The following is an 18046-nucleotide window of genomic DNA, read 5'->3' on the forward strand; positions in this document are numbered from 1 at the left end:
TTTTCCCAGACTTGTTTGGATAGCGATTATCAGTAGAATGGGAGTAACATTTATAGAATGAGAACAGCCTTTCATAGCTTGCCCAGAAGTCTGTAACTACTTACTGAGATATGCTGTACTGAGAACTTGTCCTTCTGCTATGTCTCTCCCTTAGAGATTAAGAGGAACAAAGAATACATTCCTCTTGACAGACCTCCGATTCAGTGTGTTGTGTATAAATAGGATTGTATAGCTAATAAACTCGCTTCAGTTCATCAAGAGAACTGGGGTCCTCCCAACCCCGCTTTCCTGTCTTTCTTTCTTTTCTCAATTCCCACCTCCCTGCCTCAGCCCGGCTCAACCCTGTCAGGCTGGCCCTGGCAGATCTGGCGCCCGAGCTAAGGGACTGAGGAACTGGGAAAAAGACGGTGAGGAACTCCGTCGGGCTTGGAGAGACGATGTGAGGATCTCCTCCGGATAAAGAGTGCACTCGTTAAGGTAAGGGAGGAGCAAATTTTTTGATAATCGGGAGTAAAGCATGGGGCAATTAGAATCTAGAGAAAATGCCCTTTATGGGCAAATGTTAAAGTTTATGTTCAATAGTAGAGGAACTAAGGTTAATGACAAGCAAATAGAAAATTTTTTAAAATTCATTCAGAAGGTCTGTATTTCCTTATCCAATTTAATACGGGATTATTTAGATCCCACGCATGACCATAATCAACCATCTCTTAAGCCAGAACAAAAGGAGAAGCAGTGTGATAGCACAAAACAGGTGTCTAAAAAAGACAGTATATTAAAAAGAAATAATGTAACTTTTAAAGACAATTTAACTCCTCAAGATGAGGAGGATTTTGAGGAAGCTGCTGCTCTCTGTCATGATGATAATACAGGTATTGTTCAGGCAAAAGAGGAGGAAGAATATTTTTCTGCTGGAACTAAAGAGGGTAGTGATATAGAGGATGTGTTGGAATGCTTTTTAGAAACATTAAAGCTTCTTGGCAAGAAAAAGAGAAGCCGCGGGGGCCGTTCCCGCCGCTCTCCGCTGCCTTGTGCAGCACCAGTTCCACTTTCCCCTCTTCAGATGGCCTTGCAGGAGGCACGAAAGTGTGGTGAGGAATTGGGCATTCATGCCTTCCCTGTTATGGAACGGGTGAATCCTCACACTGGACAGCGTGAGCGTGCTTATGACCCGCTTCCTTTTAAAACCTTAAAAGAGTTAAAAACAGCCTGTGCTCAGTATGGGCCCACTTCCCCTTATACTTTAACCATCTTGGAAACTATGGCCTCAGAGGCTCTCCCACCTAATGATTGGAGAGCTATTGCCAAGGCTTGTTTATCAGGAGGGGATTATCTCTTGTGGAAATCAGAATATGATGAAAAGGCTAAGGAACAAGCTTCTCGTAATCGAGCTGCCCAGATTAATATTTCTTATGAAATGCTGGTAGGTGAAGGAGTCTATGCTGATACCCACAATCAAATTCAATACCCCCAGGAAGCTTATGGACAGATTAATGGAGCTGGGATCAGAGCCTGGAAAAAGTTACCCACCTCTGGTCAGAAAACAGAGGAGCTCTCAAAAATTATTCAAGGGCCAGATGAAAAGTATCAGGATTTTGTCTCTCGGCTATTACAGGCTGTTGGCCGAGTAGTGGTGGATGGAGAGGCTGGCATGTTAATAGTTAAACAGTTGGCATATGAAAACGCCAACACTGCCTGCCAAGCTGCACTTCGGCCCTATCAAAGACAGGGGACTCTCTCAGATTATATCCGCATTTGCGCAGATATTGGTCCCTCATATATACAAGGAGTTGCCATTGCGGCTGCATTAAAGGGAACCACCATTGAGAGAATTCTTCAGCAACAATTTAGCACAGGGAAAAGTCAAACATACAAGTGTTACACTTGTGGAGGAACAGGAAACATAGCAAAACAGTGTCCTTCTAATAAAGGGATTAATAAAGGAAATGGCAGAGGTCCCAAACAACCTGGACTATGCCCTAAATGTAAAAAAGGAAAACATTGGGCAAATGAGTGTAAATCTAAGACAGATATCCAGGGAAATTCTTTGCCTCAACACCAGATGGGAAACTACCAAAAGGGGCCAGCCCAGCCACGGCAAATAACAGGGGCATTGTCTATTTACCCTCCTGTCCCTGTGCCGTCTCAAGGCCAGCAGGCTGCACAGCACCCAGCCTGCCCCAGAGAGCAAAATAGATACAAGAGCTATTCCGAGCAACCCCCGGGAGTGCCAGGCTGGACCTTGGATCCATAGGATAAGATATTCTGTCTGCCCTGGGTGCTGCCCTTGCCTACTGAAATAAACAAAATATCATTAGATTTAAAACCTCCCACATAGAGAAGAAATGATGATTTCCTTGCATTTCCGATACAGCTACAGCAAATGCCACCGAATCTGAAATTTAAAAATACGTCTGGGATTTCTGTACACGTGTAAAGAGAAAACTGGCTTGAAACTAAGGCGCGCATTGTCCGATTTTGGACATTTAGATAGAGTTTCAAGCTAAAATCTCTTTACAAATATACAAAATAAAACCCAAGACTGATTATTTCCTAAGAAAAATGGAAAATGTAACCCAAAGAAAAAAAGATGCTGGCTAGATTCTAGCAGCAGGATTGACATTTCCATAATAAAGAACAGTTTTTAAATACTAATAAAGAATATTAAAAAGTTAATTTCAAGGCTGAAAAGGAAATTCAGTAAAATTGTCTCTGTTACAAAAATTTGCTAAAGAATATGCCTTAAAATAATAAATTGGATTTAAATCTCAAGAATTATTAAAATATACTAATTATAAAAATCTAAGAAGCCCAGGTAAAAGATGGCTACTCCCTTTAATTAAGGCTGGCTTCCCAAAGCAGTTTCTAATAGAGGAAGGGCTAGCCTCCCTTCCCCCAACAGAGCAAGTAGGCAAAAAATTTCCTGCCAGTGACAACTTTTAAAGAGAGGCTTGCTTCCCAGTTTCCCATCCTTGGTAGAAAGAATGTAACTAATTTGCATTTTAATAGTTACCTGTTTTCAGTGAATGGCACCCCAAGGCTTGGGAGTTTACTAAATTGAATTAGATATTCTGAAATAACAAAATGCTAAAATATTAATCTAAATTTCCCTCACAAAAAATCTAGTAGACAGAATTAAATCTATTTGATTATGTCTTGTATTTTTAAAGTATGTTTTTTAAAAATGTTACTGATTTAAAAATACTAAATATTTAACTTGCCAGCTAAGAGTTTAAAGTTCTGGTTACATAAATTGGGAGAAATCATATAATTATAATAAAATTTCAACATTTATCTAATTAAAAAAGAGAATAAATTCTATAATCCCAACCAAAATTTTTAAATACTAAGATCAGTTTTAATTTAATTGATATCTCTTAATAATTATAAAAGGTATATAATCTTTAAATTATATATACACATAAATATTTAATAGTTTTTTAAGTTAGATTTCAAAACTATAATCAAGGAATGACTTTAGGACATTTCATGGGCCCTGGAATGTTATCAAAAGTTTATTCTCTTTTCTTAAAGAATTTTGTAATAAAGTCAATTTAATATACTTGAAATCACATAGAAAGCTTTATAAAATAAATATTAATAAATATATATTTTAAGTTTTTGCTTCTAAGAAAGGGCAAAACAAGTTATCTTATTTTATATTTCTTAAAATAAAGCAGTAAAATTATAAGATATAATTTAATATAACAAAAGCTCATTAATAATTTTTAATATTTTACAACAACATATTAACATTTATTCCAAACAAGCTTAAAAACTAATTGTTTGGCAGCAATTTAATAAGAACATAAAAGGATTTTATCCCTTCCACTGTGTGGAAGGCCCCTTGGGAAGGCACTGAAGCATTCTATATTGACCTCTCTTGCCCTTTATGCCAAGGGGGTCTCTCTTCCAATTGCCCACAGCTGTTACCTAAGCTCTCTGTTCATACTGAGGTTGAAGCCTCATGGTGGCTGGTACCATGGATCTGTCTCTTGCCCAATGGCGTAAGCTGGGCCCTCTCTGGAGAACAAACCTGGGTTCCCCATGATCAATGCCAGGGCCCCGCCAGCAGGCGAGGGGATCCAAAGGCAGTTACTGGGCATGGAGGCCACAGGGGCATACGCTACCAAGGAGACAAAACTAAACCTCACATCACCCTGCTTGGCCCTGGAGGATGGCTGGTTAGTCAACGACGGGTAAGACCCCTCTGGGAGGGGCAACCTAAGACAGGCACAGTCGCAGGGGGCCTCAGGGGAGAACTTGGGGGTCAACAGAGGTGGGGCAGAGATCCTCACCCCCCCAACTATGCAGGGGCTTGAACACTCGCCCCTTCTGAGGGAGGTCTCCTGACCCCATGGCTGCTGCACTTCCCATGCCCAGCTCAGATAGGAACCCAGATAACAGAAAGAGACTTAGGCCAGCCGAAATCGATACCCAGATAACAGAGACTTAGCTAACAGCAGCTACCCTATATCTAAATCCAGCTTAACATCAGGAATGCTCAGGGCCTTCTCAAGGATGCAAAATAATCCTTTCCATTAATATTTGCAGTGTAAACTAAGATTGTTATTAAAGTATTAAATTTAACAGTAAAATAATAGTCAAGTTTTCAGATTAATTAAAACTAGCTCAAAAAGTATTAACCAAAATTTTCATTTCATAGATAAATTGCTTAACATACTATAAACCTAAAGCAGTCATATTTTTATACAAAAAATTAAAATTAAAGTTATCAAGACTACACTAAAAAATTTCTAAAAACCTCCTAATATTAAAAAATAAAAAAGGGGGGATAGTGGAATAATAACCTGTTAAGTAAATGAAAACCTGTTAAGTAAATGCCTTAATTGCTTTAATATTTTTACTTGAAAATTAATTTTTTCATTTATAATGCTAATAGCAAGACACCCATGAAAAACATACATGGTGTCAAAATAAGCCAAAGGAAAATCGTTTGGACAAAAATTAAAAGAATCCCAAGTCTAAATTATAGATATGATTCCTTTATTAACCTTTGGTCGAGAATACATTTGTATATTTTCAGAAAACAACTGCAAGACCATGTGGATTCCTGCAACAGAGAGGAATTATCAGGACTGCTCCAGCCACAGAATAGCAGTGGCCTCATGAGACAACGAGAAGAGAAGAAGTCCAGAAATAAAGATGGTGAAGACGACTTATCATGCTAGCAGTCAGCAGCTGTGCATCGCTGCAAGTTGCCCAGGACCAAATCAGAGAGGGTCGGACCTGCATTGCCACCATTTGTCCACCATCCAGAACTGAAATATTACTGCTGACATGTACACATAAAAAACTGTCAGACACTGAAACATGAACTTCGCCTAAAAAACAAAGAAGGGGGATCTGTTGGGGGCCAGATGTAAGCTGGCAAGGTCTTTGCACCTGCAGGGGCTAGCAAGGCTGGGACCCTTACCCACACAGTTTTCCCAGACTTGTTTGGATAGCGATTATCAGTAGAATGGGAGTAACATTTATAGAATGAGAACAGCCTTTCATAGCTTGCCCAGAAGTCTGTAACTACTTACTGAGATATGCTGTACTGAGAACTTGTCCTTCTGCTATGTCTCTCCCTTAGAGATTAAGAGGAACAAAGAATACATTCCTCTTGACAGACCTCCGATTCAGTGTGTTGTGTATAAATAGGATTGTATAGCTAATAAACTCGCTTCAGTTCATCAAAAGAACTGGGGTCCTCCCGACCCCGCTTTCCTGTCTTTCTTTCTTTTCTCAATTCCCACCTCCCTGCCTCAGCCCGGCTCAACCCTGTCAGGCTGGCCCTGGCAACTTGTAATACTGATAGCCATATTTTGTTAGTTGGAAATAGATTGTGTTGCTGTTTTGGAAATCAAATGTGTATAGAGGTTGTGTATGGAAGTGAATAACCCAAGGAATGAAATGTGCCAGTTATCAACATATTGTCCCTCATTTCTAAACTCCCCTTCCTTTCCTGTTCTATAAAAATGGATTTGGGACCTTCAAATATTTTTTCCATTGCTAGCTTTCAATAAGCCTTATTATTAGCAGAGGGTGTTGAAAAGACATTGAAGGAAAGGGGTTTTCCTTTCTAGTTCCAATGGGCTCACTTGATAGGCTTATGATGCCTGTGTTGCTGGCTTCTCCTGCTCCCAGCTCCTGCAATGCAGGCATCTTCTTCAGCATCTGGCTGCTGCAGCACATGTAGCTACTTGGTGCCCAGCTCATATGTTGAGTGTGGCTTTCCAGCACCTATCCTGCATTTCATTGCAGTCAGCAGCATCCAGTGGCCTGCAGTTTCCCACTGGGCCGTTTTGTAGCAGAGTGCCTCTAGGGCAGAGGTGGGGAATGTCTGCCCCAGGGCTGTAAAAGGCCTTCAAAATTATTTGGTATGGCCCTGGCAAGACATTAGGGGTGAGTTAATTAAATATTTGACCACATATAGCAGGCTAATTTTTAAGTTGATAATTTTGTATAGCTCACAAATGATGTTATAAATGTCCAAATGACCCTTGGCAGAAAAAAAAGGTTCCCCACCGCTGCTCTAGGGAGATAACTAGTACTTCCCTAGGAAGAGATTTTTCCAGCACCATAGAGGGGGATTTCCAGCAAGTGCTGCGGGTGCACCTCCTCTGTGACTTCTCTACCATTTAGTTAGCCATGGTTATGCCTTCTCCAACAAGGTTTAGCTCTCAGCTTTAGGCACTTTACTTCAGCCCTAGGGATAATGGCTTCTTCTTATCTCCAGTCATGAATTTTTTAAGAGTTCTCTTTATTTTTTACTAGCCAATTCTTTATTACTCAAATACCCAGCTATAGGTAGTAATTCTTAGGTAGTAATTAAATTTGTTCAAATTACTACATGGTTTCTCTCTTGAGGACCTGCAAACTGAAGAACAGAAAGAAAAATGAACAGTCACAGAGACCTGTTGGACACATGCACATACAAACATACATGTGCAGAAAGCCCCGAGTAGAGAAGAGAGATAAAGAGGTAGAAAATATATGAAGAAAAGATGACCAAACACTTTCTAAACATTAATGTACATATACAAGAAGCTTAATGAACTCCAAAGAAATCCACACCATGATTTATTATAACAGCCAAACTATCAAAACCCAGACACAAAACATCTTGAATAGCAGCAAGAGAAAAAGTAACTCATCATATATAGTGGAACCACAATAAGATTAAGAGCTGACTTCTCACCCTAACCGGTTTGTCTCAGTGGATAGAGCGTCAGCCTGCAGACTGAAGGGTCCCAGGTTCGATTCCGGTCAAGGGCATGTACCTTGGTTGCGGGCACATCCCCAGTAGGGGGTGTGCAGGAGGCAGCTGATCGATGTTTCTCTCTCATTGATGTTTCTAACTCTCTATCCCTCTCCCTTCCTCTCTTTAAAAAATCAATAAAATATATATTTAAAAAAGAGCTGACTTCTCATCGAAAATAGTAGAGTCCATATATCTTTGAGAATAAGTTATTTAGAGTTTTTCAGGTATATACTCAGGAGTGATGTTGCTTGGTCATATGGTAGCTCTATTAAATTTTTTTAGGAATCACCAGACTGCTTTCCATAGTGATTGTATCAGTCTACATTCCCACCAGCAGTGATTGAGGATTCCCTTTTTTCCACAACCTCTTCAGAACTTGCTAATGCTTGTTTTCTTGATAATGGCCACTCTAACAGGTATGAGGTGGTGTCTCACTGTAGTTTTAATTTGCATTTCCCTAATTGCCAGTGAGGTTGAACATCTTTTCATATATCTATTGGCTGTTTAATTGCAGCATTATTCATGGTGGCCAAGACATGGCAACAACCAAAGTGTCCTGTGATAGAGGGCTGGGTAAAGAAGATGTGGTTCATATACACAATGGAATATTAAGCCATAAGAAATGATGAAATAGTGTCATTAGTAAAAACATGTATGGACCTTCAGAACATTATGCTAAGTGAACTAAGTCAGACAGAAAAAGCTAAGAATCATATGATTTCACTCATGTGGGATATAAAACTTATGAACATGAACAGTAGTGTGGTGGTTGCCAGAGGGATGGAGGTAGGGGGAAAAGCGGGTCCTAACATGATGTGATGGGAAGATTTGACTTTGAATGGTGGGCACATGGTGCTATATACAGATTTTGTAACTTAGAAATCCACACATGAAACTATATGTTCATGTTGACCAATGACACGCCAATAAAATAAAAATAAACATAGTAGAGGCCAAAAGGCAGCAGGATGACATATTCAAAGAAAAAACTCTCAACCAAAAATTCTATATCTAGCAAAACTACCCACCAAAAACCTGAAGGTGTAATAAAGAGATTCTCAGATAAACAAAGAAAATTTGTTTGCAGATCTGCCTTACAAGAAATTCTAAAGAAAATCCCCAGGATGAACAAAAATGACAACAGATCATAGGTTGAATCCACATGAAAACATAACACTGGAAAAGGTAATGACATAAAAAGACATGGAGGGCCCTAGCTGGTTTGACTCAGTGGGTAGAGTGTTGGCCTGTGGAACAAAGGGTCCCAGGTTTGATTCCAGTCAAGGGCACATACCTTGGTTGCAGGCTCCTCCCTGGCCCAGGCCCTGGTCAGGACTCATGCAGGAGGCAACCAATCGATGTGTTTCTCTCACATGGATGTTTTCTCTGTCTCTTCCCTCTCTCTTCCACTCTCCCTAAAAATCAAAGGAAAAATATCCTCAGGTGAGGATTAACAACAACAAAAGACATGGAGAAGCCAATATGAAAAGGCTACATACTGTGTGATGCCAACCATATGACCTTCTGGAAAAGGTAAAATATGGAGACTATAAAAAGATCAGTGGTTGCCAGGTAGTAAGAGGAGATGAATAGGAAGAGCATAGAGGATTTTTAGGGTAATGAAAATATACTGTATGATACTGTATTGATGTATATACTGGGGTGAGCAAAAGTATATAGATGTAATACAAGTAAACCTATCTAATAAAAGAAAAACATGGTAATTAGTGTACGTCTGCTACCCTTCCCATTGGCTAATCAGGGCGATATGCAAATTAACTGCCAGTCAAGATGGCGGCTGGCAGCCAGGCAGCTGGAAGTGAACATAAGGCTTGCTTGCTTCAGTGACAGAGGACTCCAACGTTCCCTGCCTGCCGCTGCCAGCCTCTGAGCTGCAACCCTAAGCAACTATGTTACAAATATAGAAGCTAAACAAAACCCCAGAAACCAGCTTTAGTCGCCGGGCATCAGCCAGGAGGATCGCAACATTGTTTCAAATACAGAAGGTAAACAAAGGCCAGGAACCTGCTTTCAGCAGCGGAGGCCTAAGAGCTGGTGCCAAACCTCAAAGCTAAAGCTGGCCCAGAACAAAAAAAAAAGAAAAAAAGGAGCGGTTGGGAGCTTCAGTCACCCGCTAGCCTGAAAACAGCCCTCAGCCCCTCACCCAGACTGGCCAGGCACTCCAGTGGGGACCCCGACCCTGAAGGGTGTGTGACCAGCTGCAAACAGCCAGCATCCCCTCATCCAGGTTGGCCAGGCACCCTAGTGGGGACCCCCACCCTGATCCAGGACACCCTTCAGGGCAAACCAGCCGGCCCCCACCCGTGCACCAGGCCTCTACCCTATATAGTAAAAGGGTAATAATATGCCTCCCAGGACCGGGATCAGCGGAGCCAAGAGGCCTCCCGGCACCGGGATCAGCGTGACAGGGGGCAGCGCCCAAACCCCCTGTTCGCCCTGCAGCTCTGTGTGTTACAGGGGGCGGGGCCACAACCTCCCTATCAGCCCTGCTCTGTTCGTGACAGGGGAAGGTGCCCCAACCCCCTGATCAGCCTTGCTCTGTGCCTGATAGGGGGGAGCTCCCCAACCCCCTGATCGCCCTGCGGCTCTGTGTGTGACAGGCTGCGGTGCCCCAACCCCCTGATCGGCCCTGCTCTGTGTGTGACAGGGTGCGGCGCCCCAAATCGTCCCCCCGCCCCCGCCACAGGCCCTGCTCTGTGTGTGGCGGGGTAGAGCCATAACCTCCCCATCGGCCCTGCACTGAGTGTGACAGGGGTGGTGCCCCAACCCCCTGATGGCCCTGCTCTGTGGGTGATAGAGGGCAACACCCCAACCGCCCCCCATGGGCCGTGCTCTGTGTGTGACGTTGTAGAGCCAAACCTCCCCATCGGCCCTGCCCTGAGTGTGATCAGCCCTGCCCTGTGCGTGACAGGGGGGAGCTCCCCAACCCCCTGATTGACCCTGCTCTGTGCGTGACAGGGTATGGAGCCCCAACCCCCCTGATGGGCCCTGCTCTTTGAGTGACAGGGGGCAGCGCCCCAACCCCGTGATCGACCCTGCTCTGTGCGTGACATGGGGTGGTGCCGCAACCTCCCCATCGACCCTGCCTTGAGTGTGACAGGGGGCGGTGCCCCAACCCCCCAATCGGCCCTACCCTGAGCGTGACTGAGGGTGGCATCGCAACCTCCGATCCGCCCTGCTCTGGGCATGACAGGGTGTAGTGCCCCAACTCCCCAATCGGCCCTGCTCTGAGCCCAACCAGGGGCTGCACCTAGGGATTCGGCCTGCCCTCTGCCACCCAGGAGCAAGCCTAAGCCAGCAGGTCGTTATCTCCCGAGGGGTCCCTGACTGTGAGAGAGCACAGGCTGGCTGAGGGACCCCCCCCATCCCCCCAGTGCACAAATTTTTGTGCACCATGCCTCTAGTCATATAATAAAAGCCCAGGGACCAAAATGGCGGAATGACCAGAATGACCAGAGACTACCATGGCCCCTCATCCCAGCCGGCCACCCACAGCAAGTGGTTAGGGACAATCAGGTAGGCAGAGGTGGTGAGGGGAGGTCAGGCAGGCAGAGCCGGTTAAGGGTGATCAGGCCAACAGGTGAGTGGTTTGGGGCAATCTGGCAGGCAGGTGAGCAGTTAGGGGCCAGCTGTCCCGGCTTGTGAGAGGGATATCCAGCTGCCAGGTTAGGCCCAATCTGCAAGGATCCCTGTGTGATTGGGTCTAAACCAGCAGATGTACATCCCCCGAGGGGTCCCAGATTTCAAAAGAGTACAGGCCAGTCTGATGGACCCTCCTTCCCGCAGTGCAAGAATTTCATGAACTGGGCCTCTAGTTAATAAAATAAGTAATAATGCAAGAATAAACTCTGTTTCATGTACACACAATTGTTCCAAACCCATAGAATGAGCAACACTAAGAATGAACCCTAAAATAGACTATGGACTTTGGGTGATTATGAAATGTCAATGTAGGTTAACCTTTGGTAACAAAGGTACCAGTTTGGTGATTAATGTCAATAGTGAGGAAGGACATGCATGTCTGGGGTCAGAAAGTATATAAAGATTTGTGTCTTTTTTACTCTTATTTAAAGACAGTTGTATAAAACAATAATATGAAACTACTAGAGGCCTGGTACACAAAATTCTTGCACTCAGGGAGGGGAAAGTCCCTTAGCCCAGATTGTGAGAGGGAACAGGCCAGGCTGAGGGAACCCACAGGTGCACGATCGGGGCCAGGGAGGGACACAGGAGGTTGGCCAGTCAGGGAGGGACCATGGGAGGGCTCCAGGGCATGTCTGGCCCATCTTGCTCAGTCCTGATTGGCCAGACCCCGGCAGCAAACTAACCTACTGGTTGGAGCATCTGCCCCTGGTTGTCAGTGCACATCATAGCGACTGGTCAACCAGTCGACTCTCTTCCCTCTGGTGGTCAGTGCATGTCAGAGCAAACAGTTGATTGGCCTTAGCATATCATTAGCATATTACACTTTGATTAGTTGAATGGCCGACCAGACACTTAGCATATTAGGCTTTTATTATATAGGACTAGAGGCCCAGTGCATAAAAATTTGTGCACTCGGGGGGTTAGGGGGGGTCCCTCAGCCTGGCCTGTGCCCTCTTTCAGTCTGGGACCCCTCAGGGGATGTCCACCTGCTGGCTCAGGCCCGCAACCCAGGGGATTGGGCCTAAGCTGGCAGTCAGGCATCCCTCTGGCAGCCTGGGAGCCCTCAGGGGATGTCCACTTGCCAGCGGGGAGCAGGCCTAAGCTGCAGTTGGACATCCTTAGAGCTGCTGAGGAGGCGGGAGAAGCTCCCACCACCACCGCTGTACTGGCAGCCATCAGCCTGGCTTGTAGCTGAGCAGACCTCCCCCTGTGACAGCTCACTGACCACCCGGGAGCAGCTCCTGCATTGAGCATCTGCCCCCTGGTGGTCAGTGTGTGTCATAGTGACCAGTCATTCCCAGTCATTCTGCTGTTAGGGTCAATTTGCATATCACCCCTTTATCATATAGGATTGAGGCCTGGTGCATGGGTTGGGGCCAGCTGGTTTGCCCTGAAGGGTGTCCTGGATCTTGGGGGGGGTCCTGCTGGGTCACCTGGCCAGCCTGGTGAGGAGCTGATGGCTGTTTGCAGGCTGGCCACAGCCCCTTCAGGGTGGGGGTCCCCTTGGGGTGCCTGGCCAGCCTGGGTAAGGGGCTGATGGCCGTTTTCAGGCTGGCCACACCCCCTTCGGGGGCGGGGGGTCCTCCTGGGGTGCCTGGCCAGTCTGGGTGAGGGTCTGATGGCTGTTTGCAGGCTGGCCACAGCCCGCAGCCACCCAAGCTCCCAGTGGAGGCTAGCTGGAAGCAGGTATCTGGGATTTATTTATCTTCTATAATTGAAACTTTGTTGCCTTAAGCGGAGGCCACAGCTGCCCAGGGCAGGCAGAAAGCTTGGCTTCTTCCATCACCGGGGCAACCAAGCCTCCTGCTTGCTCCAGTTCCATGGCTGCCGTCCGCCATCTTGGTTGGGTTAATTTGCATATAGTCACTCTGATTGGCTGGTGGGCATGGCTTGGGGTATAGTGGAGGTGCGGTCAATTTCCATGTTTCTCTTTTATTAGATTAGATTATTCAGCTTACAACATATGAAGATATATGAAAACATAAAAAGGGGAGGAAATGGAGCTATATTGGAGCAAAATGTCAATTTTTTTCTGGCATTAGTTATTATCCTGAAGTAGATTGTGATTACTTACAGTAAAGCCCAGAGCAACCACTAAGAAAATGTCTAAAAAAGAAGTCTAAAAAACAAGGAATTAACGTAATACACTAAAATAAATCTGTTTAAAATAAAAGAAGGTAATAAAATAGAGCTAGAGGACAAAAAAATACCCCAGACATAGAAAAATACTAAAATAGCAGAAGTCCAGCCCTGGCTGGTATGGCTCAGTTGGTTGGAGCATCATCTTGTATAACGAAAGGTTGTGGATTTGATTCCAGGTCAGGGGACATACTTAGGTTGCAGGTTCGATCCCTGAGGGGATGCCTATAGAAGGCAACCAAGTTCTCTCTCACCTCGATGTTTCTTTCTCTCTCTCTCTCTCCCTCCCCCTTTTTCTAAAATCAATAGGTATCTCTCCTTTGGTGAGGATTTTTTAAAAATTAGCAGAAGTCCAACTATATCAATATTTTTTACACATAAATAGATTAAATGCTTCAATCAAAAATCAAAGATTGTCAAACTGAGTTTAAAAGACAAACACACAATATCCAACTGTATCTGTCTACAGGAGACATGTTTTAAATTTAGAGACGCTAATAGGCTGAAAGTTAAAGGGCTGGAAAAAGATATACCATACAAAGAGTATCCATAAGAGTTGGAGTAAATATACTAATATCAGACAAAATATACTTTAATATTTTAAAAATAACTTGAGACAAAGAGGGACATTTCATAATGATAAAGTCAATTTGACAGGGAAATTATGTGTGTGTGTGCTTCATCACATTCCCCAAGTAAATGAAGCAATAAATGACAGAATAAAAGAGAAATAGACAAATAATAGTTGCAAACTTCAGCAGCCCAATCTTAATTGATGGAATAATTACTTAGAAATTAGCAAGGATATCTTTTATATCACTTATTCAACCAGCTTGACCTGAGATCTTTAGAAGATTCCACCAAATAAAAGCAGAATACACATTCTCTCCAAGTGCACATGGAGCACTTCCCAAAATACAACACATCCATAGAACATATCTCAATATATTTAAGAGGAAATAAATCACAATATTCTTTCAATGGTTAAAGTTAGTTATAAATCATCAACAAAAAGAGGAATTGTTTTGTGGTGACAGAAATGTTCCAAGACTGGATTGTGGTGCTGATTGAACAACTATAATTTAATAAAAAATCATTAATTACATACTTAAAATGAAAACTTTATTTGTAAATTATACCTCAATAAATGTTAAAAATTAATGAAAGGATAATCACATTTACCACATTGGCTCACATGAGTAAAATGATAAAGCTTTGAGAAAGTTAAAAGTAGAATAAATTGGACAAATTATGTTAATGTATGTCAAAAATAATACTTCAAGAATGTCAGTTACTTTGGAATTACTTTATAGATTTCATGCGATTTCAGTGAAAATCATAGTGAAATTTTTATTTGATTTGTTTTCCAGCCTGACAAAATCTAAAGTTCTTCTGGAAAGTTAAATACACAAAAGAAATGAACAGAATATTTTGAAAGGAAGAGAAATGAATTACACAAGCTATACTAGAAACTGAACCATATTTCTAAGCTATGAGAGCCAAATATTATAATACCGATATAGGATTAGAACATTAATTGAGCAAAGTATCCAAGAAATACTAACATTTTACACATTAAAAGACATTAGAACACATTTTTAAATAATTCAATAATCTTTGTTAGTATAAATGTTGGAAGCTTTTATATGGAAATGGGGTGAGGCTTACTTCACAATTGCATAAAACTTGAAATAATCTAAACACCTGAGTAGGGGATTGGTTAAGATAACCATAGTTAACTTATAACTCACCAGTAGGTAGGGATATCATACTGTAATAAAAGTTATTATGCTCTGTCATTATATAAGGGATGATTCCTGTAAATTGTATGTCAAATGAAATAGGAAATTAAAATTATATAAATGGTATGATTATAACTACATAAACAAAACCAAAATAACTCCATAAAGAGAATAATAAGAAATACACCAATATGTTAATTGCAATTTTGTGCTTCCTTGTAGACTGAGTAGAATTTTTAATATTCATTTATAATTTACCATTATAAAGATGAGCAAACATTTTTAGTAATTTTTCAAGAATTATATCAAATTTTTAAATACTCATAGGTAATTTTTTCAGGATTCGTAGCAAATTTTTGAAAAAAGACTTCTAATTTTAATATCCTGGTTGTATTATATTGCAAATTTGTTGAGCATGCCAAGTGCTTATTCCCTTCATGATTTTACACTTTCAACTATTTGGCCCAAAGAATACTAATAGACATTTAACCACATTTTAAAGGTGTAATAATTAAAACAGTGTAATACTAATATAGGTATAGATAACATTTATCAAATAAAATGCCTAGAAAATATAATTCTTTTAGGCTCTGAATTTGGCAGTGAATCTCAAAATTCCATCTGTATCAACATCATCTGGCCCCAACCCCATCGATTTTAAATGGGATGCAGTTCTGCCATGTGTTTCTTGAAGACAGTGATCATGGCAGTGATTCTAAGGCAGCAATTCTCAATCTTGTATCAGAATCACAGAGGGCTTCTGATTCCATCACTTAATGTCTGTATGACCTTAGGCAAGTTACTTAACAGTCTCAGGATCCCCCTCTGAAGAGGCACTGAGGATAATACAGGGATTGGCAAAAGTACAGTTGTGAGTATACAAAACAGTTTTTTCTTGTAGTATTATTTATTAATTGTATTTCTATATTAACAACTATAAACCTACTTTTGCCCACCCCTGTAATATTGTCCTCTTAAGAGGGTTATTATAATTATGTGAGTCAATATGTGTAATGTTCCTGGTACTGCATGTAGTTAGTAGAAAATAAATACCTGCTTCCATTATAGTCTACTAGAAGCCTGGTGCACAAAAATTTGTGCACTAAGGGGGGGTGGTCCCTCAGCCCGGTCTGTGCCCTCTTGCAGTCTGGGACCCCTCAGGGGATGTCCACCTGCTGGGTTAGGCCCACAACCCAGGGGACTGGGCCTAAGCTGGCAGTCAGACATCCCTCTGGCAGCCCAGGAGCCCTTGGGAGATGTCCACTTGCCAGTGGGGAGCAGGCTTAAGCTGCAGTCGGACATCCTTAGCGCTGCTGAGGAGGCAGGTGAGGCTCCCGCCATCACCTCTGTGCTGGCAGCCATCAGCCTGGCTTGTGGCTGAGCAAAGCTCCCCCTGTGGGAGCTCACTGACCACCAGGGGGAAGCTCCTGCATTGAGCATCTGCCCCCTGGTGGTCAGTGTGTGCCATAATGACCAGGCATTCCTAGTCATTCTGCTGTTAGGGTCAATTTGCATATTACCCTTTTACTATATAGGATAGAGGCCTGGTGCATGGGTGGGGGCAGGCTGGTTTGCCCTGAAGGGTGTCCCGAATCAGGGTGGGGGTCCGCTGGGGTGCCTGGCCAGCCTGGGTGAGGGGCTGAGAGCCGTTTCAGGCTGCCCACAGCCCCTTCATGGTGGGGGTCCCTGATGGGGTGCCTGGCCAGTCTGGGTGATGGGCTGATGGCCGTTGTCAGGCTGGCAATGGCCGCCGGCTGGAAGCAGGTATCTGGGATTTATTTATCTTCTATAATTGAAATTTTGTAGCCTTGAGGTATGTAACATTTATTGAGTGTTTGTTATGTGCTAGGAATTCTATTAGCACATTAAAGATATAAATGCATTACCTCATTTGCTTTTCATATCTACCCAGTAAGTTAGTTGTTTTATCATTTTACAGGTGGGAAAAGAAGCTCCAGAATGGTTGAGCTGTAATGAATATGATGAGAAGAAGTCTTAAGGTTGCAAATTCTCCAGAAAAGATAATTTGCCAATAAATGTTGGGGTTAGGATCAAAGTGATATGTGTCTTATAACAAAGACCCTCCCATTGGTTTGCAAATGTTAAGTCTGCAAACTTTAAAAGTGCACCTGGGTTTTCCTGTATTCAGATACTTTCATTTAGTATTTGTGGGATTGGAGGCCAAGAATCTGCATTTACAATAAGCACCTCCAGGGAATTCTGAGGCTGGTGGTCTGAGGACCACAATTTGAGAGCCTAAATAATATTCTGATAACTCTGGAAGAATGTAGTGAAGTAATCATAAAAGATTTCAATGTAGATTTAAGGTAATATATAGCAAGCTGGTATCCAGGGCAAGTTTGGCTCGTCTCGCTCAGTCCCTATTGGCTGGACCCCAGCAGCAAGCTAACCTACTGGACGGAGTGTCTGCCCCTGGTAGTCAATGCATGTCATAGCGAGTGGTTGAGCAACCTTTGCATATCATTAGCATATTATGTTTTGATTGGCTGAATGGATGACTGAACTACCAGACACTTAGCATTTTAGGCTTTTATTATATAGGGTTATATAGGATTCTCTAAGGTGGTGATCATCTTAAACAGTTGTTCTTCACTCTTTCTTCTTCTTTTTTTATTTCTTTATTGTTCAGATTATTGCAGTTGTTCCCTTCCCCCCCCCCATAGCTCTCATCAACCCAGTTCCCACCCCACCCTCTGCCCTTACCACTACCACTGTCCTGATCCATAGGTGTACGATTTTTGTCCACTCTCTTCCTGCACCCCCACATCCCTCTCCCGCCAAGAATTGTCAGTCCAATTACTTTCTATGCCCCTGGTTCTATTATATTCACCAGTTTACTCTGTTCACCAGATTTTTTATTCACTTGATTTTTAGATTCACTTGTTGATAGGTATGTATTTGCTGTTCATAATTTTTATCTTTACCTTTTTCTTCTTTCTCTTTTAAAGAATACCTTTCAGCATTTCATATAATACTGGTTTGGTGGTGATGAACTCCTTTAGCTTTTCCTTATCTGTGAAGCTCTTTATCTGACCTTCAATTCTGAATGATAGCTTTGCTGGATAAAGCAATCTTGGTTATAGGTCCTTGGCATTCATCACTTTGAATATTTCTTGCCACTCCCTCTGGCATGCATAGTTTCTGTTGAGAAATCAGTTGACAGTCATATGGATACTCCCTTGTAGGTAACTGACTGTTTTTCTCTTGC

The 18046-nt window shown here is 42.7% G+C and overlaps 1 protein-coding gene across 1 annotated transcript; it reads left to right on the plus strand.

Moving 5' to 3' along the window:
• Window positions 1–856: 856 nt before the first annotated feature.
• On the plus strand, window positions 857–6205 carry LOC118650502 (endogenous retrovirus group K member 10 Gag polyprotein-like; the record flags this gene model as incomplete). Its single annotated transcript, XM_036298929.1, has 2 exons — window positions 857–2097; window positions 6115–6205. Coding segments are annotated over 2 exons (1332 nt in total), but the record flags the coding sequence as incomplete, so codon positions are not given.
• Window positions 6206–18046: the final 11841 nt, after the last annotated feature.

Source organism: Myotis myotis, unplaced genomic scaffold (genome assembly GCF_014108235.1).
Source record: "Myotis myotis isolate mMyoMyo1 unplaced genomic scaffold, mMyoMyo1.p scaffold_m19_p_3, whole genome shotgun sequence".
Lineage (NCBI taxonomy): Eukaryota > Metazoa > Chordata > Mammalia > Chiroptera > Vespertilionidae > Myotis > Myotis myotis.